This window comes from Phasianus colchicus, chromosome 4 (assembly GCF_987193195.1).
Source record: "Phasianus colchicus chromosome 4, bPhaCol1.hap1.1, whole genome shotgun sequence".
Taxonomy (NCBI): domain Eukaryota; kingdom Metazoa; phylum Chordata; class Aves; order Galliformes; family Phasianidae; genus Phasianus; species Phasianus colchicus.
The window spans coordinates 19,452,146-19,472,981 of record NC_143439.1 but is presented as its reverse complement, the minus strand read 5'-3'; the positions used below and the strand labels follow the sequence as shown (position 1 = coordinate 19,472,981).

General features: G+C 44.8%; 1 protein-coding gene across 4 annotated transcripts in view; it reads right to left on the bottom strand.

Moving 5' to 3' along the window:
• The window catches only part of LEF1 (lymphoid enhancer binding factor 1), a 54,845-nt gene that overhangs the window by 20,042 nt on the left and 13,967 nt on the right, over nt 1–20,836 (bottom strand). For 2 of the 4 annotated variants that reach the window (XM_031607574.2, XM_031607573.2), the window contains exons 4-8: nt 9,096–9,228; nt 6,059–6,149; nt 4,050–4,133; nt 2,091–2,213; nt 1,137–1,299 (exon numbers count right to left, since the gene is read on the bottom strand). In XM_031607574.2, the coding sequence (XP_031463434.1) occupies nt 1,137–1,299; nt 2,091–2,213; nt 4,050–4,133; nt 6,059–6,149; nt 9,096–9,228 (594 nt within the window). The remainder of the gene's footprint in view (nt 1–1,136; nt 1,300–2,090; nt 2,214–4,049; nt 4,134–6,058; nt 6,150–9,095; nt 9,229–20,836) is intronic. The other 2 variants (XM_031607576.2, XM_031607575.2) reach the window with 1 other exon arrangement.

Genomic DNA, 20,836 nt, shown 5'->3' with positions numbered 1-20,836 from the left:
TGCCATCATTCAGGCCAAGACATACGTGGCAACTAAGATGAATCACTAAGGGAATGAGAATGAAAATACAATCATAGGGACCTGCATGCAAGAATGGAAGATATAAGAACTGAGATGTCATTTAAGAAGAAGCAACAAAAACATCATTGAGAAAGAAGAACCGAAGGAACCAGGATAAGTAGCAAGAAATTTCTGCATTGTTTGAGAGGGAAAAAATAAGCTTCAGATGGCTAAAATTGTGTACTGACTTAAAAGCACAGGGCTTCCAGAGAGTTTTAGAGCCTCTTGATATTGACCTAACAAGTGGTCAAAAAAGGTGTTCACTGAGCAAGGGAATTTGAAGAATCTGTATTTGCTGTTACAAATGTTGTCTCTTTTTAAGTTTTTGGTACAATCAGTGCTAAAATGGATGATTATCTATGCTGCATTCCCTTTGGAAGAACAATATTTACGCTGAGCATCAAGTCTGTAATTGTGGATTGGCCTGCATTTATTTTCAGCGTGTGGATAGGAGAAAACAAGCCTGCAGTGCCACAAAAGCAAATGGCTCTCAGCAAGGCTACTGAGAAGCTCTGGGACACGTGCTGGGACCATCAGTATTTGGCTGGTGACTTCAGACAACATCTGAGTCCCTGAGACTCTGAGAAGTCCCTGAGAAAGGTGAGGAAACCAGCTTTTGTAGAGCAGGTGTGGGACTGAATGACCTCCTCAGGTCCCTCCCAGTCTCCATGCTTTTACAGCCAGACCTGCACCGCATTCATTTTTCACTTCTATCTTTGTTGGCATTCAGCATTTATCTTTGAATGAGCCCGCCCGATGGATGCCAGCCTAATGGAGGACCTACAGGGTGATCTGAATGTTCCTTCCACGTGTGGATGAGAGTACTTCTCGCCTGAGGTGCTGACATGTGACACGAATGGAACAGACATCAATTGGATGATGAGACTAACTCCAAAGAAAAGAAAAAAAATCAAGTCACTGCTTTTATTTTTAGTCACCTGTTTTATCTTCTATAGCTAATTTGATAGATGCACATTAGTTAGCACCTCAAGCAGAAAGCGAGCCATCACACTCACTAAAGGGAAACACACAAATTAGCAGCACACGTGAGCGCACACACACCCTTCTGTACATACCCTTCTGCCAAGAATCTGGTTGATAGCTGCGCTTTCTTTCAGAGTACACTCTGCTACAACGTTCGCTCTCATTTCTTTCATGTACAACATGAAAGCATTCAGAGGTTTCTTAATATGAGGTCTTTTTGGCTCTTGTTCTTTTCTCTGTTCGTGCTGAGGCTTCCTAAAACGTGGTGGGGGAGGGGGGAAAGAGGGAAAAAAAGCATCTATTTACCTTCAGCCTAAAAAAAACCCAAACCCAATGGAAATTTCCAATCAGTGGTTACAGTAGCAAATAACTGGTAAGAATCTGAATTTCAGTGGTCATGTCTCGCCCCCTTTCATGTCTTTTTAGAGAACTGACTGAATGTAAAACTCAGGGGGATGTCAAGTTGACATTCTCTCGCAAATAACATTTGATCTGTGAATCTGCTCCAAATTCATCACCTATCTCAATTCTCTTTCTGAATGGTTGCATCTGCTATCCTAGTTTTAGGCAGGAGGATAAATCCTCACCCACTTCTTTCTGAGACCTTGAAGTAGAAAGCAAAAATACTGCTTTCTACTAGTAGATTTTGCAGTTAAAACTGTTCCCAGAAAAAGTTTGTGAATTCATACTCAGGCACCATCCTCATGTAGACAGATACACAATTATACTGCAATCAAAATGATTGCCACTGATAGCTTAGGAGCGCTGGTTTGGAATGACAAATGGCATCATTACTTTTCTAAAACAGTAGCCCACATCTCTTTTAGATGTTAGAAACACAGAATTGTTTGAGTTGGAAGGGACCTTTAAAGGTCATCTAGGCTAACTCTCCTAGTTATAGGAGAAGAATTAATATTCAGAGAGGCCATGTAAGGTGCGTGCTGCTTTTTTTGTTGCTGTTTTGTTTTAACCTTGACTCTTCTTCAGACAGGGGTTAGTTTTCCGGCATTTATAGATAAAGGGCTAGCACAGAAAGGCAGACTCACACATGCATTAGCTCACTGTCGTTGTGCGGATGTTCTTGTTTTACTTGAGGTGTTACAATAGCTGGGTGAGGGATTCCAGTTGTGTGAGGGCCTGGAGGACCAGGAATCATGTGATGTGAAAACCTAGAAGAGAAAACAAAGGAAGGTCTGTAACCTTACTGAAGATAGGCATCAAACAAATTTGACAGCAGTGGGATGCCCAAGAATGCAAACACTACAGAACTTGCAATGGAAAGACAATTCCTTAAGAGTGCATGAAAAATATTTGGCTAAGATCTGTGCATTGTAGCCAGTTTATTCAAAGGGAAAAAAAAAAAAAAGTCACCATTTTGGTTTTAAAGAAGTGATTTTATTACCTTTCAGGCAAATAGTTTTAGCAATGCACACCAGAAACATTTAATGGCTGAACTGTTGCACTGACTAGCAACAAAAATACACATTTTTTAACCAAAAACTGTATTTTCACACCAAGATATAAACACTCGTAGAATATCCACCACCAGACAATGCAAAAGAGGGTACTGCCATGCAGAAACAAATAAAATAAAGAAGAGTAAGTCTTTTCAAGAAGTCCCTAATAGGTCTGTAAAGAATCTCTTGCTTTGCAAGGTACTTAAACTAAAAGATTTTAGCATCACTTCACCTAAACTCACTGTCTTCCTCACAAACTAATATTGAAGAAAAATTCCTACATTCTGGAAGAAGGAATTAAAAAAAAAAAAAAAGAAAGAGAGAAAGAAAGAAAGATTTGTGTCTTAAATTAACCTTCCTTCTACCTGTACAAGAAGGAAAACAAAACAAAACAGCACCACTAACTCCATCATCCCACCCTGCTATCCCAGTTCCTCCTCAAGGATGGCTGAGACAGACCTCCAGGGTGCTAAGCTCTGCAAGCCCAAGGTCACACAAAAACCTACATGCTCGCCTTTGGATTGGTGGAATGCCCCAGTAACATCACAAGCAAGCTCATGCGCTAAAGCTTTGCTGAATGAATGCTGGTTAAGGAATTGCATTCAGCCTCTCTTTTCTCTAGTCCCTTTGGGATTTTCCCTCCACTTCATCAAAATAAAGCAAACACAAAGCCCTGTTACCAAATTAGGCAATTTTATTACAGAGAAAGAGTGGCTTTTCTTCCCAATCACCTGGCGGGCGCATGCTTGTCATTCCACTGCAAAGAAATGAAGGGACAGCCACATAGACAGAGGCAAGAGGACCTACCACTTAGCAAGTGGCCTGTCTTACTTCCCCGTGCAAGAGGATGTGTCTTCTACAGGTCACACAAAAGAAATAAGAATGGTATATTGCAACCTTGTGTACACCAAGCACAGGATGCAGAAGCTGTCTTCAGAGTGCAAAAGCAGAGAAGAGAAGGACTGGAGTGTGTCATGGCCAAGTCTCAGTTAGCATTGCTTGCTTGCACTTAACATAAAGACACAGTGCCTGAGTCACACACCAGCACAAATACACTGTGTTGGCATCCCCTGCCATTTAATGGCATTGGGCTATGAAATATCTATTTCTGAGCAAGTTTCTTTGTGGAGTGATACCTAAATGATTCAGAACTAAAAACCAACAACCTTGAAAATAAAACTACAGAATGAGAGTGACAATCCACCTGGCTTTGTACTTGTATGAATAAAACCAAAGTATGCATGTTATATGTTGCATCTAGAAAGGAACTAATGACTCATTTCAGATGAAACAGATCAATGGATTGCTGACAATTTACTGGTGCTCCTAATTGTGATACTTCAGAAACTGCCAAGAAAATGCTGAATGAAACCAGTGTGGGATCCAGGCAAACTGTTATATACACAAATATGTTAAATAAAAATGTATGCATAAAGTTTTAGCTGACTGAAAAGCAAGCAAAGGCAGACCAAGATGCAAGCAGAAGAGCAACTTGCCCTCTAATGCCAGCAGTTACTCCCCAGTCAGTCATTCACCTCCTACACCTACCTGGACATGGAAGGGTCGACTGAGAGTGAGGATGGGTAGGGCTGCCTGAATCCACTCGAGATGGGATATACAGGCTGACCTTGCCTGATGTCACAGAAGAAAGGAACCCATCAATCATATGATACGGTACTCAGTAGTAACTCTAGAGTTGTAAGCACTTGATGGGAACTCAGGGTGAAACAAAAATAGGCAAAATTTTCCAGAGTTCTGCTGTGTTCAGGTGTTTATTAGCTTTGAATACTTAGGACCTTCTCCTTAGCTAATGAAAGATTCCCAGTCTAGGTTTCTACTGGAGAGGAAAGCAAAACAACCAACCTTCCTCCTCCAAAACACACATGCATACCCCATTGCACCTAGTTTTAGAAACATTGCAATCAGACTTGGTTAACTAGCTCTTACAAAAGAGACGTTTTGTTCCAAATATTCCCAATGGAGTTCAGTGCAGGAACACTAGAGTATGAATTACCAAGCTAGAAAGCCTTTTGAATAGTTTCCTAAGTTTGTGATATCTTAAGACTTTCTTCATTTGTGTGAGGAAAAAGTGACCAGTTCTAAGAAACTATGCTTGCTATGACAAAAAGCCCAATAGCAACACAAGTACACCCTGACTACTTAAAGTTCAGCCTTACCAAGTTCAGCCCCAGTACCTGAACCAGCCCAACAAGATCACCACACATGCCAATCCTGTTCCAAGAGCTACTCACTGGTAGATCAGCTTTCCAGAAGTGGAGAGAGAAGAAATGGATAGTGGCCTTTGTAGGGTTCAGGACATCGGTTTCATACTTGGACTAAATTACTGGAAATTAGGAATGCCTAAGGGGTGGAGGAAGTCTCAGCCGCAGTTCCACACATGAGGGAGCTGGAAGCCACGGTGCATAAGGGACGGCCAGGTATGTCCAGTTGTCAGTGAGCACCGCTGAACACATTCCCAAACCTTGTAAAATCACAGTTTGTCTCTCCTCTTCTTTCTCATTCCAGTTAAGCCACTCCCCTCCCCGCCAGCCTCTGCATCATGAAACCATTCAAAAGGAATGATGGACCACATCTGGAAAATGAATGCCAGGAACTGCCTGCTGGTGGTGGAGGTGGTGAGTCAGCCTAGCAGCAATGAATGGGGAGTCAGATGCTTCCATATTTTAGTTTTGTGTCTGACAACAATTTGCTCCAAAAAGGCATGTGGCACTTCCTGCAAGATCTGCCAGCAACACAGCACTTAACCATCTTATAGTCTCTACCTGCCTGCTGTCATCTGGATTATGTTTTCCTCTCATACACAGACACACGAAAAATATCTACATCTCTCGTTGTGTGGGCACAGATTAGTCAAGATAAGGACTCTAAAGCACTGAAACTGTTGCTCTGTTTACTTATTCCCTGCTCTGAGAGAACTGAGGAGTGAGTATGTATCTACTCCAAGCAGACATGAAGCATCTTGCCAAATAGATTACATTCTGAAAGTACCATGTGTTTCCTCCAAAAGGAAAATGACACTCTTTGTGTCATTGGCACAGAAAGATCTTACGAGTGCTAATATTAGCAAGAAGAGCAAAGTCTCCTAATAACTGAGGCTTCTCTCCATACAGAAACTGTAAGAAGCAGCAGATTACAAAAGTTTGTTCTCCATTTTGGTGCAGTTTCAAGATTCCCCCCACCACACACACTTCAAAGTTCTCTCTTACCTCCCCTCCCTTCAGTAATTGCAATTTTGTTTATTAAAAATTTACATTTAATTCCTTGAGAACTGTTTTCTGCTATCTTTCCAAATGCCAAGAGCCACAAATCCGAGCCATAAGACTTCAAAGTGAAATCTACACAGTTCAATTTCTGTACGTGTTCAAAAACCAGATTCAATTCATTTCAAAGATCAACATTTTTTGATCTTTTAAACTCAAATAACATAGTTATTTCTTACTGCAGCAACATTCTTATTTTTTAATGCTGCAATTGACTCAACACCAGCGGATGGCACAAACATGCACCTTGTCCGAAAAGAAGCTAAAAGATCTTACCAGCCAAGAGGTGGTGTTATCTGTCCAACCCCCCCTGGAGACAAGGGATAGAAGGTAGGGATATCAGGAGCTGGAGGATGCCTGGACATGCCTGTTAAAGAGTACAGAAGAATGAATGACTTTCACCTCAAAATACTTGAAATGCAAGTTACCATTCACAACTAACAGCCAACGCTATGATGGAATTAGTGCTGTGGGTAAGAAATAACCACTTGTTTGGTCAGTGTTAAAGGCCATTCATGCCACCTTTTAAAAAAATAAACAAGTATTGCAATTCAAATAGAAATATTGGGGGGAAAAATAAGTGGAACAGCACAATAGATGTCTGGGCTAAGGACCTGCACTAGTTCAGATTTCCTGTCAGGTGCGTTAGGCAAAACCGTCCTCTAAATGGTTCTACCAAACCCAGCAGAATCCTGAGGTACTCCTCCAACAAGCAGCACGAAGCAAGACAAACTAAAATAAAAATAAAGCATTGTCAGAGGCAGCACAGCAGAGCTATTAGATTAGGTAAATTGCTACTTGCACGTTTTCGCTGGTTCCCTTATGGATTCACTGATTTTGGAAACTTGTTACCACAGAGGATCAGTGGTTAATTAAGAATCATTTTCAGGCCTGTAATGGTCACACTTGATATGATTCATTTGGCTTCCAATTGTCACTCCAGCTCCAACTAAGCTCTTCATCAAGTTGACTCCTGTGGGCTCCAAGGTCAATCTGTTTTGCATTGGTAGTATTTCATGGAAAAATAAAGGGTCCCATCAGAAACATTCCATTAACTCACATTCCCCAGAACACAGAGTCCTACAATTGTAAGAATCACCTCAAGATTAAAGCTAATCCTAGTCCCAGAAGGGCCTCTGGTCTCCATTCTTCACCTCAAACTCACGCCCCCAGGAGACATGGAATTACAGTTGCAGAGGCCGCAAAGAACATCGTTTTATTTAAATATGTTTGGGGAAGAGGAGACTGAAGCAGAAGGAAGTGTTAAGTCGACTTCACATGTTAAACCAGCTGCTTTAAAAGGGTATTAAATATTTATGTAGTGACACTCCAAAGGCCCAAGATTGAGTGTGTGCTACCTTGAGACTTGGTTTTATAGATTGACACGACTGATTCCTTCCCACCCCACCCCATAGCTTGCATTTAAATCTTCTGAATTTAATTAAATGAACTGAGGAATATCTTTCGGGATTGTGTACAGGAAAGTATAGAAAATAACACTGGCAGTTACTACAAACTGTCTTTTTTGGTGCCTCAAAAGCTAAGTTGCCATGCTTAGGACCACAGCCTGAGGCTCATATGTCTGGCCAGTTGTCTTTTCAGAGCCGTAAAACAGCTGGTGGCTGACAGGAGAGAACATTTTATGTATTCCAGGATTTGTAACAGCAAACACTCTTTCAGAGCATTTAGAAAAGGGTGAAAAACAGGACCAGCTCCCATCTTTGATGACAGCTGATGCTCCTGACGAGCAGTGACATGACCTTGCCCCTACTCAGCCAAACTGTGGGTAGAGAGAAGGACTGCTGTTCCTTCCCCAAAATGCACATTTCTGACCCATGGTGAGCACAAAGTGCTCTCTGGCTTAGTCCACAAAACTTCAGGCCTTTTGTGGAGAAACACCAGCTACCTGATGCCCAGGAGGAAAATGTGAAGCAGCCCCACAGCCAGCACTATCCAAAACCAGATTTGCTCTCAGGAGGGTTAAAAGCAATAAAGACAAAAGGGAAGAATGAACGGACTGCCTATGGAAAGGTGGCAGCCACGTGTCCATCCTGAGGTACCCACGGTGAGAGAGGCGATGCTGGGGGCGAGCCGCTTTGGGACCCCCAGCATTGGGGCTGGGGTAGCGAGGCAGTGTCTTGCTCCAGCCCCACACTGGGAGGTGAGGACAGAAACAATGGTCGGAGGCATTTGGCAGAGGACCTGAGGGAAAATATTCCCTCAGCAGCAATGGCACGGACCACTTCACTGCAGCTGCTGTGACACGCTGGTGGTGCTGGGATGGGAGCATGGGAAGACCACACACATCAAGAAGACCATGGCAGCAAAAAAAAAAGCAGAAGCCTCCGGCCCACATTGTCCATCGGCATCTTTGTCAGACGCTAAGAGGAGGACTCAAGAGCCTGTTTGGAAATATCAGAGCTCCGCATGAGAGATGGGCTGGGCAGGGAGAGTGCGAAACAAAGCAGAAAAGGAAGACAGGCAGTAAGCACAAATGAGGCCTCCTGGTTGGGTTGCAGTAGATGAGGAGGAAAATGATGCCCCATCGTTCAATAAACCAAAACTTCCTGTGCTCACAAGCTGCAGCTGTGGGGTGCAAATCCCATAATCTAATACACACAGCACCCATGAGGCTTCAAGTAATGACCACCAGTGTCCTCCTGCTGGGCACTCACATGAAGAAGGAAGACAAATGAGGACATGAGGTCTCCATTTGCTTCATCTTCTCTCAAAAAAGAATTATACATGCACCTGCAGGCTGGAGTGAAGGAAAATAACCACACAGCCACATGTCAATGGTATTTTCTGGAGGTAGCCCATATTATTATCAGCACAGCAAGGCCAACACAAAAACAAAGCATCCAGGGAAAGTCAGAACTAAAAAAGCCTCTCGTTGGGTGATGGTGGTTAGACTACAGTTATGCCAATTATTATATAGAAGAATTCAGAAAGCAAGAATATGAGAACATAAAACGCAATTTTGATTTAAAAAAACAAAAGGTTTTGATAACAGCAGAACTGAAGTGCTTTTCCCCAGTTTTCAGGACAGTGAGGGATGATTGCTGTTTCTGTGTCTGCATGCTGCAAGCCTCAGGCACAACAGGGGGTGGTGAGGACTGGCCGCTGCTTATTGAGATTTTAAAAGGCTCTGACGAGTAAAACAAGCCAGAATTATCACATTAGGAAGAGCATGAAGATTTAAACAGCCAAGCTAAATACCAGCATCACGGCAAAACGGAAAAGTGGGCACACATGGTGGGAGCCCTCCCTCTGAAAACATGAAAAGCAAAGACCCTAAGCAGTATGGGCTCACCTTGCTTGGAGCTGACGTCGGAGGGGATGTGAGATGGGTGGGAGCCTGGGGAAAAGTGCTCATCGCTGTAGGTGATAAGGGGGGTGAGAGGGTGAACTGCATGAGAAGGCTGTACCACTGGCACCTTGTTGGACTGCAAGAGAAGGGAAAACAGCATTAGCAAGGTGTGGCTTCCAATACAGTTTTTACATAATGGTATGACTGAAGCTAGAAGGGTCTCTGGCAGTGGCATTTCTGGAGGGGCCGTTTGGGAAGGAGATCGCTGACTACTCCGGGGAGAGCCACGAAGATTTACCACCTCACTCAGGGAGGGACCAAAGCACTGAAAACACCCAGTGGGGCCCCAAAGCGGGTAGTGCCAGGCGATATTCCCACAAACCGCGCTCGTGAATCAAGCCCGCAAGGCAGCAGGGCTCCTCTATGCCAACGCAGTGCTTCTGTGGTAGTGCTGCATGAGACAAAAGTCGCTGTTCCCACAGCAGGATGAACCGCAGCGACGATCCCAGCACTGAGAGGCACTCCTCGTTTCCATCCCGCCACCCTTCCCCTTGGCTAAAACAATTATGCCACAAACAGATTTTTAATAAAATAAAAAAGGAGAAAAAAATAGTAAAAGAAAAGCAATAGGCCTTCAGAGAAAACCGCTGATAAATCTCAGCGAGGACAGCCTGTCAAGAACTGTGAATTAACAGAAGAAAAAAGAAATCATTTAGGAACCGAATGAAATTAAATTTGAGTCTCACTATTCAAATCCTGGCACGAATAGACATAGTGACAATGCTCCAACGCCACACCAAGGATTTCTCTGGACTTCTAAAACCAGGAGGGCTATTCAATGGACAGTTCAATTTATTGTTAAGGCTGGTAGGAGCAGACGAAGAAGGAGCAAATGGGAAGCAGTGCTGCATTTTCTGCTTTCCTTGTTTCCAGAGCACCACCTTAAGGAACTTGCATTAGCAGGCAGTATCTTCTTAATGTCTGACCTATCCCTCCAGTCATATAGCTCAGAATCTGGTGCCATGAATTTTTGCTAAATTATGCTATCCTTGCTCTCCTCTTAATTTTACGGTTTTCAACACAGATTTGCTTTCCTGTAGGAAAGAGATAAGAACCTGAGGATTTTAATTTAAGCTTTGGCCTTGTCTTATATTTTGCAAGATGGAGAGAGAAAGCAGCACTGGTAGGTGTTTTAAAGCCAACAAGCATTAGGTCCGTTTTTGCAACCAAATAATAAAAGCAATATGAATTCTCAATAATATGTATGAGTTGAGTTGTAAAGGCGACAGTGCAGGCTGCTGTCATCTTCCTGATCTGTATACACGCAACCAAAACAGACGCCAACAAATTTCAGCTGATTTACAGATCAGGCCTCGGTCTTTAGCTGCAAGACTCACAGGCCTGCCCACCATTCAGCAATTACTTTATCAACAATAAACTGTACATTGTGAATAAAGATCGAGGAACAGATGTATTTAGGTCACACACACAGCTGCTAATCAGCATTAATTTCTCAAATTTTAGTAATTAACATTTTGTATTATATTGGCTGTAACTGTCATGCATGCCTGTGGTATCAGGGTTGCTTGCTTTCAGCAGTTGCCTGTTAGTCCTCGCAGTAAACCAATTTGGGCACCCCTCGCTCCTCAGCATCCAGCAGATTCGGTTTTATTTTCTACTTCTCAGCATCTTATCCCCTAAGCCCGCGGCTGTGGTTTTCAACGGGTGAGGGAACCGTGAGAAGTGAGAAGAAAAGCAAACCGCTTGTCAGCGGGCTTAAAATTAACACAGAAGGGGCTGCATCTCCATCAGCAGCATTTGGGGTCTGCAGAGCCAGAGCCTGCAAAATAAAATAGAACAATGATAACAATGGGAACACACTGGCCTGAGCCAGAAAGGCCCACTTATTTATTTTTAAAAGCCCCACAGACTCCATCAGTGCTGATCTCACACCTGCCCTGCAAGTCAGCCCAAGCAGGCGATCTGCTTGCTGATGTCCACTCTTTCCCTGTTTTTTTTCTCCAGGTTTTACCACCCCAAAAGCTTTTCATGGCTGATTGGTATGGCCAAAATCCTATGTTGGACTCACATATGAGAAGGAATTATTAGGTTTCCATCAAGCTGTTTTCTTTGTCAGTGGGCTTCCTCCTGCTCCCACAAGCAACCATACATCAAAACGCAATAATTCAGTGCACGCTGCTACCTAAAGCAGCCAACAGAAACACTTCGGAGCAGCTGAGGATGCAATCTGATGTCCAGAGCAGTCTGAAGAAGTCACACGTCTCTCTAAAAGTGGCCTAACACCAAAGGCCTTCACTTAGCTTCGGGTGCAACCCTCCTCACATGCCCCAGAAAGGAAAGTGAGAATGTCAGCCACGCTCAAGATCTGCAATTCTGGGAAACGAAACAAAACAAAACAAAATAGGGTGTTCTCATCTTGGAGTCTGAGAACCTGTTGGTGTATGAACCCAAAGACCTTATGTGACACACTGAGGCATCTCGCCATGGTTTTTTCTCATTTTTAAGTGCTTCTGAAGAAATGTGTGACTACCAGAAAAAAAAAAGAAAAAAAAAAAGAAAAAAAAAAAGAAATAATTAAAAAAACCCACCCACCTCCCCAAACATCTAGCTAAAAGCTGTAAGGTATCCTATATGCAACAAGTGTACAAAAACTATAAAAAGCCTGAGCAAGCCACGGCAAAAATGCCTGCGGGTCAGCACTGGGCAGGCAGGCTGCAGCACGGACCATTTGTTCCAGCTGGTGTGCACAGGGAGATGGAGCGCACAGCCCTGCCAGCCCTGCAGAGCCACGCAGGCAGCCGTGCTGCTGGTGGTGGGGCACGTAGCCCATGTCCCACGTGGCCACCGTCACACCTCACTGCTGCTCCCACCATCAGGTTGTCCCAGCAAAGGAGTGCTCCAGCTCAGCCTGATGGTAGAACAAAAGGCTGAAAGCGACATCTGAAACAGCTCTGTTCTTTCTTCTTGTTTTTCTTTTAAACATTGATCTGCCTCTAAAAAGACCCCAAATGCCCCCAGCTCCTTACTTCTCCTATGCTGTCAGCAAGTTGTATCTTGGGTATGGGAACTGACAGATGCTATTCTCAGTTCAAGCTAAAATAGCCAAATTAAAACAACAGGAACAACAATAACACCAAAAACAACACAAAGAAACAATGCAACAAAAATTCTTAAGGCAGGAGACAAGCAGATCCACATAGCCAAATGTACACATTCCCTTTTCTTCCTGAAAAGGAGAGCTTCAGGTTTTTGACAGCAAACATTAAATTAAGAGAAGAAAAAACACAACAGCGGATAGCTCTGTCAAACACCCAACAACAGAAAACACAACCCCTTCCACTGCTGCTACAGCATGTACCAGAGGACCGATGACTTGCTGGAGGATTTGAGGATACCTTGGCCTGGAAAAACACAAGGAAAATCTGTGCATTTTTTAGCCTATTTAATTTCTTCTTTCCAGAGCCCTGAAATCATTCTTAGACAGAAGGACTTATCAAACACAGAGATGGCAGTTTCAGTTGCTGTCTCAAAATAGCGATAGCATTTTAATGGCTAAACTGACTCTGAGTTTATGCCTTTGATGACCAGCTGTTGCAGTAGAAATGCAAGAGGAAGAAGAACACGGTTTGGGAGCAGTGCGAAAACCAGGCCTGTGTGAGAAGATGTGCTGTCATGGACAGGCACCGGAGGTGGAAGGTGTCCTGGCCAGAACTTGTTACTCGTAGATGAAACAGATAATCAATGCCAGCAATAACTGCAATTATAATTTGCCACCTTCCTGGGAGCTGGCATACAATCTCCTTCTGTGAACAAGTCTGCAGAGGAGCAGCAAGCTTGATATAGAGATTGTTCCCCTCATCCCCAAGCCACTTATTTACAGCAAATACTTTTATGTATAAAGCCAGCCTCCTTCTAATCTCTTGACAGAAGAGACTGCTTTATGTTTAATTTTCAAAACCTTCTCCAACTACAAGACACTGCAGTAGAACAAACAAGATAGCAGGTATGAAGGTAGCGATCTGCAGCCTTGCTTCCAACCTCACCTGAAAGCACCACCTGAATCACCCCCTTGGTAACAGGGGCTAAGCAATATTCTGACCTACAGTAGACAAATAAATGAGTCGGTCTTCTGTTCTGCTTCCAGCTCGGCAGTGAGGGAGTATTTATGTTGCTGATCCCTCCTGTTTTGGGAACATGGAGGGTGACAGTCATGGTACTCAACCCAGTAAGGTGGCAAAGTGCATCCCAGTGATGCTGGGCTCTTTTCTGGACTGGAGTTCACACTGCTTAGAGCACAAGGCATCACACCTGGGAAATGCAGGCAGTGTACAGGGATGCCCACAGATGAAGGGCAAACTGCTCTGCTTAAAGTCCAAAGTGTTGAAATGCAATGAAAGCCCAAGTACAGCAGCCAGGGGAGTTCTGCAAAGACAAGAGTGAATGGGATATGATAAAAACTGGGATAAGCGTCTATCTGGATGCATTATAATCAGTGACATGATTCAGGTTAATTGTGACATTGGTGTGAAAACTAATAGCTTCTTTACATTCTTCTTTTGGCAACTTTATTTTTTCATCCCTTTCCATCTTGGAAATTAATATAGCACACCTCTGACTGCTTTTTGCCGAAAAGTCGTAACAGTTGAGTTCCCTCAAGACATCTTTAAAAACATGGCTATTGAATCTCTGACAGAAACATGCTTTATTTCAAGTGTTCATTAAGCACGGCCATTAAGTGAGTGATTAAAGCACACCCAGCATTAAAATAACTTGATTAGAAATCCCTTGCTATCTCAGTTTTCTTCTCTCTCGCGACTCCTTAATTTGTTGTTCTCGCCTGCTCTGGAAGGCTATAGGGAGACCCGAGGTGCTGCAGCACCACACGGGGAGCCGGGCAGTGCTTCCCAGCCTGCTAAGAGAGAGGACAAGCCTGCTGCTATTTGCAGGCTGCCAGTGCACATGTGTACAGATTATGCCTAATGTCGCATGGCCCATTAATTTCAGAAATACTCACTAACAACTGATAGGGCATGAAATCACCAGCAAAACTGCAGACTCACTTGGAAAGCTTTTGCTGTTAAAACATTTTGTGATGTTTGATTTCATTTTTCAACGCAGCAATGAGGTCTCTCCAATGGCCACTGGTTCCCAGCAAATGCTGCTCAACTTCACAGGCCAGTGCTCATTCTGAGCTCCCATTCCCACACGATGGTCCTTTAACTTTGTCCACCCTGCATGGTTCTTCTTTTTCCTGATGTATATGGGTGCAAAGAGACCCACACCAAACATGCATTAATTTGCAACAGCAAATCACATGCTGAGCAGCAGCAAGCATACCTCTTCCGCTAAGTATGCTGTGGATAAATGGGACTGCCAAAAAGGCATTTTTTCCCATCATTTTCCACTGTTCATAGGCCTCTCCATCCTCTGTTGGCCAAGATGAACACAAACACTGTGATGTTTCCACAAAGCTGACACCATACTCTTGCACATGCTTTGGTCCAGCGCTCAATACGGGCAGTCCTCTGCATCCTCCAGCACCCAAACTGAGCTTGGAAACTTTTTAAGCAAATGAGACATACCAATGGATACATATGTGAACTTGGTGTGGGAGTGAGTGGCCAGAGGACAGCCCTGAGGGCTGGTGTTCCTGCTGGGGCCACGATGTGCGTCACAGGATGAGGCGACTCTTCCTCACTGGCCTCTTTGCGTCCCACAGGATGCAGGCCAAGGCTCCTGCTGTGAGCCCACAAAAAGCCCCGTCCTGTATTCCTGTGACTGACCAGGCAATGCCTTTCAGTATGACACACACAGTGGATGAAAACGGCTTGAAATAAGACCACTCTCAAGTACATGTTTACATCAAGTCCGTATCATGGCCTACTCAATGCCATGTGCCATAATGGAGACCAAGAAAGCTGAAAAAGGCCAACTTTTCTTTGAGTGGGGATTTTTTAAGAAGAGATGCTCTTGTCTCATGAAGGCAAGAAGAAGGACTCAAAGAGCTGTGCAAGCACCTGGCACTTGTATGTGTCCAAGAGCTGTTTCGCTGCACCTGAGTTTGCAGCAGAAAGGCTGACTGGACAGTACCTGCTTATGTCCAGCACAGCAGAGACCAAGTTGAGCTGCCCACACTACCCAATGTAACTGGCACTTGTGGAAACAATCCTACTTCCTTTGCCTTCTAAAAAATACGGAATCCAAGAAACCAAGATGGAAATGGATGTGAAAATGGAGGAGTGGAGACTCTGACTACTTACATGGTGTTTCAGCCAGTCCTTGTGCTGGGCAAGCTTCTTCCCCACATGAGCAAATTTTTGCCATGGCCAACCCTGCCTGACAACAAAGGTCCAGGAAGGGCCATCTATACACTGTCAAGCAGTGAAGAGCCCCTGCCACTGGATTTTAGGGAGTTAAGGGGCTGGTGGTAGGCTGTACGCAGTTGGATTAACAGAGGGTCACCCAGCATACAGTGGGGTACAAAGCAAGCACCAGAGGGGTCATTTTCTAAACTTTAAGACTCCCAGGCACTGCTGACCCTGCATACCCACTGGAAAAAAGTTTTCAAGTAACTTCTCTGAGTCCAGCTAAACCGTATTAACAGATTTATCCAATAACATGCAAATTCAGGTTTTAATGAAAAGTCTTAAGTCACAGCTCTAAGTGATTTGGACTTTTCTGCTAATGGCATCTGCTAATGACCAAAGATTTAATGCATCAAGTCTTAGCATACATCAGCGCAAACAATATAACCATTTAGTGGAGGTAAAAAGTCATCTCATTAGACATCCATCACTGGATGTGGGCAAGATGGTCCAAAGGCTTAAAATAAAATATTCATTTTTAAACTAAGTAAAAAAAAAAAAATCCCTAAAAACGTACAAATGATTAGGCCAAAAGTAGCAGTCTGCTAAAGCTTCACTAGGATTGAAAATTCAAACAGCAACATATATCTGGAGGTAAAACGCATTTGCAAGTACTTAATTTCTGCAGTACTGTTCCACAGAAGGCAAAACCAATTTTAATAGGAATTAAAGCACTAGGGCCCTCCAGAAACAGGATGTCTCTGAGACAGGTTATTTGAACCATCAGTAGAAGGTCATAACAGAAATTATTTCTCTGCCATATCGTGAAAGATTACTTCAGTACAAACAGAAGTGCTCAAAAACTACTAGTTTAATTTTCTGGATCTGTCCCATGAGGGATCATAACACCAGGGAAACACAAAATTGTGAGTGTAGCTAGAAGTGTAATGATCACAGTATACAGCTCAGAATGAGCAGAAAATGAGTGGGACGAAGCACAAGTGTAAAGAAGCAGAGCTTCAAACACCTTGAATGCGCACACACTTTGTACAAACCAGGTATGGATGCTCAGCTGTGGGTACCAAACCCATGAGGAGCCAACCAAGCAGGCTTCAAAGGATGTTCCTGTGTCGGCTGTGGTGCTAAGTCAGCATCTGAGAGCTGCCAAAACACAGTTGTGTGACCCAAATGTGGGTCCTCCAGACCCAAAATGTCTCTCCCACTGATGGCAGGGCTGGATCTCCTCCAACTTTGCTTTGGCCTCTGTGCTCGCCCCTGGGAAGGTGCCAGCGGGCTTAAAAATTGCTGCTGGTATGCACAATGCACATGACGCCTTTTAAATCCTGCGTGGGATATTCCTGCCTGCTGCTAGACTTGATTTTTTTTTTTTTTTTAATTCAAGAGCTGCCCTTTAAAATTTAAAGTCATTCTTAAAAGAAAAAAACAACACCCAACCCACAGCCCAAGCTTTGTGCAGCAGGCACCTAAATCCTCATAAAAAGCCTGTGCTGCACTTTATAACATGGGTAAAAGTCTAAACATCGTAAAAGTGAGCCTGAATTGCCAGACTGCCCAAGTCCCCTGTAAATCACCCCTCCAGATGGTCCTACGGCTGCTCACAGCACCCTGCCTGTGACGAGGGCTCACCCCGCAGTCAAGCCTCAAGTGAACCTCCAACACTATGCAAGGATTACATGTTATTTTGTTCAAGAGGCACTTCTGAAGTTTACGACTGTCCCGTTATCAGGGATAGTTTGACTTTCCTTGCTAGTTACACTCCCCTGCATCTCCCAGTGTGGCAGAGGAAGAGGGTGACAACTGTGCTCTTGGGGGCTAACAGGCCATTCAAGCACTAAGAGAACAACACTCTCTTGCTGGAAGGCACCATGGATGATTTTTCAGGTGCAGGATATTTCAATTCACTATTTGTATCACTTTGTGTGATACACCAGAAGCCAACACTGTGAGAAATGCAGGCTCTTCGGCGTGGCACGGAGATACGTCTTTTTCTCAGCATCGAGCTCCCCTGCATCAAGGTGGAGGAAGGAAACTCTGCCTCCTTCACAAAACAAAATCATAAAGAATAAAAGAAAAAAACACTCTCCTCTTCAGAAAACCCAGGCCAGGTGTTGGGTACTCTCACCATCAAGCTGAGGCAGGACTGGCTAATCCGTAGGCTGGCTCGTTAGTGAGATAAAGGATTTCAGGAGGTGTTGTGGGTTGGGGGAGTGTTGGTTGAGTGTGGCTCCTGCAGGAATGCCTGACCTTTCCTGGGGCTTTGATCATGCTGGCTCGCGGCGTGAGATAACGAGCCCTCTGCAGAATCCGGAGGTAATAAAAAAAGCAGCTTTGAGGCCTTGTGTTTTGGCAGTGAAATGCTTACCTGGGCTGCCAGCACGCTGCCTGATCCCCCTGCCCTGCCAGGGGCTGTGCTGTGCTTCTGGAGGGATTTGGGCAAGGGGCTTCAGCTCTCACCTGGCTTCTCCCAGTTGAAAAGGTGTGCCTGGTGTGCCATTCTTACTGAAGGCATGCACATGAAGATTCAAAAATGAGCATAGCCACAGAAGCATTAGTATGCAATTAAGCCACAGGTAGGATAACAGAAGGAGAAACTGTGTATCTGAAACAAATGAGACGGTAAGACAAAGGATTGATCTGGAAGGGCAAGTCATTTCTTTCATCAGTTCCTCTCTGAACATCTAACCTGTACTGTAAAAGGACTGCTTTTGCTGAGTTCTTTGTTTTGTTTTGTTTTTCTGTTTTTCTCAGGGCAGGCAACCTGAACAAGCCGGTATTCCATTGGGTCAACAAAGCACAAAACACCTGGGCTCAATGTGCTGAATTGGTGGGTGCTAATTAGCTCAGTCTTAAATACTTCCCCTAATGAGCCTCTATGAGCCTGCATTGGGCTGCTCACCTGGAGCAGTTCTTCTGATCCTCCTGGACTGCTGCTCTCCTATAGAGGCAGCTGTGCTGCATGCAGGGCTGGCACCTCATGCAGGGTTGGTGCTGCATCAGCTCTGCAGTGCTACCCGGCTGCAAACTGACTGGAGTCAAACCCGACGAAACCTGGGTAAGTTACCCCTTACCTAGGGGGGAAGCAGCGTACTCAACGATCTTGTCTTCCTCGCAGGGGTTAGCTATGTAGATTTCAGATGCAGATTTTACTTTAGGGCAGGCTTTATGGTATTAGGAGTCTCTTCTTTAGCCTTCTGAAATTTCATATGTATACATGCTGGAGTTCTCTCATCTCTGTTAATTGGGTTTTGTGGAATTTTGAGGCCTGGGGGCCAGAGGGAGGGCTGCTGATTAAAGCACGCCGTGCAGAAGTGGATGCAGTGGTGTTGCACAATAGCAGGAGCAGCTCTGTTCCCCCAAGCCTCCTTTTGGTGTGCACCCAGCAGGCTGGAGGAGCTCCTGTTTGTGCACTCAGAAGTGCCTTGGCAGAAGGAGGGTGCTGTTCCTGCCAGTCTCTCAGCCCTGCTTTTCCAATTGTACATATTGGTTCTAGGGAATTTGAGGTGGGTCTGCTGCTGTCTGTTTATTGTGTGGAGTCACTGTCCTGGCCACCAATCTGACTGAGGTCACAAAGAGGGGCAAGGGGAGCCTGCATGCTGACCTACCTCCTTCAGCACCATTAAGGAGGAACAAAAGGGTGCTGAGTCTCCCCTTGTCTCCTCTTGTATCTGTGCCTGTTGGGATTTGTTAGGCTGCAGTTCCCAAATCAGTGGGCTGATGGGTGTGTGTCTGTGTGTCCCCAAAGCAGGGCACAGAAAGCTCCCTGCCTCACTCCCAGCTGCATCTCTCCAACACCACACACACACACGAGGCTCCAGCCCAAAAGCTTGCTTGCTGCAGCTAAATACAGATATTCACACACCCATTATAAATGCAGTCTAGTTTCATTTTTAACCCACAGGAGGGTGTGGAGGGAGAAGACATCAAAGCATGAACACAGGCTACCCTGGCATTCTGGGCGTGCAATTTTATCTTCCCCTCATTTCCCTCCTCTCCAAACCAGCTGCTGCAACTATCACGATGCTTGCCCTCCGGCCGGCATGCTGGATAACTGGCTTCCAAGGCAGTCATTAATCTCCCCCCATTACCCAGCTGGCAAGGGATTTCACTGAGAAAGGAGAGCTGCCTGTGTGCCCTCCCAGTGGCAGCTCCCCAAGCCATCCCCAAGAGTGAAGCCATCCCCAAGATGGATGCACCGGAGCAACGCTCAAGGAAGCAGGGATGTCACCAAGCACCATCAGAGGATCTTGGATACACCGGATGAATGCAACCTGCCTGTTGGCAACTGCGGAAGAAAGAGGCAGTGTGCATCTCTAGGGAAAGATGGCTGGGATCAGAGCTAAGTTTAGAGAATGACTTCTTGCACAGCAATAGCAGCAGAGAGTAGCCCGATGTATGCAAGCTATGCAACTGAAAGGGAGATGCACATAAACCTTCAGCAAGAAAATACAGCTCAGCACTGTTGTGCTTTCATTCAACCATTGGGTTTTGACCCATCTGAGGTGACAGGGCTGAAAGTGCATCAGGAGGTACATAATTAACTGAGGGCAAACAGGAGCTGCTGCTCCAGCAAAGCCTGAGTGAAATGAAAACAAAGCAGGCTGAGAAAGCAACAGTGCACTGTCTGCTGAAGGAGACAAAGTAACCAGAGACAAGTTTTGTGCCCTTCCTACCTGAAACAGCCATCTCCCTGCCTCCCACTGCTGTGGGGGAATGTTTGAGCATCTACATCAAAACACAAATAACTTTTTCAGAGTGTTTTCTTGGTGTGTCAGTGAGATGACGCACACCAAACCTGTCATATCCTCTTGGTAACAGTGTTCATTTGCCACTTCTTTGCACAAGAGCCTTGTGTGTACCTACACTAACCTGCATTTGATCTGGTGGTAGGACCATAGGTTCTCCCACGGCGAGGAAAAACACAGACAAGTTTTTGATCTTCCTTAAAGCACTGCTTATCTCAGTTTTGTTTGTTTTCTGTTTTTCGAGTGCAGGATAGCGTCTGATGTGCGTGCCACCCACCACAGCTTATCTCGGCAGCGAAGCAACCATTGCAAACCAAAATAACAGCACCTTCCTCTGTGCCTGCCATTTGAGCAGTGACAGGCATGTTTTGGTATCGCAGACCCCAGGGCGTTAAGCACCAGTCTCACACCTGCACACTTGCTGAGAAATGAGGGGTCCTTCGTTAAGACTAGCGGATTACAGGCAAGATGGCTCAGGCAACCCTTCCCTGAGGATCCTCCGGAGGCACCATCCATCCTCAGCCCACGCAAGCCTCCAAAAATGTAATTTTAGAATGTCTGCGGGATGAGCATCTACAGCGAGAGTTCAAAGCAATGCCTAGCCTGCACAATGAGTCTAAAGCACGGGGCATCAGCATGGAGCACTGACCTGCAC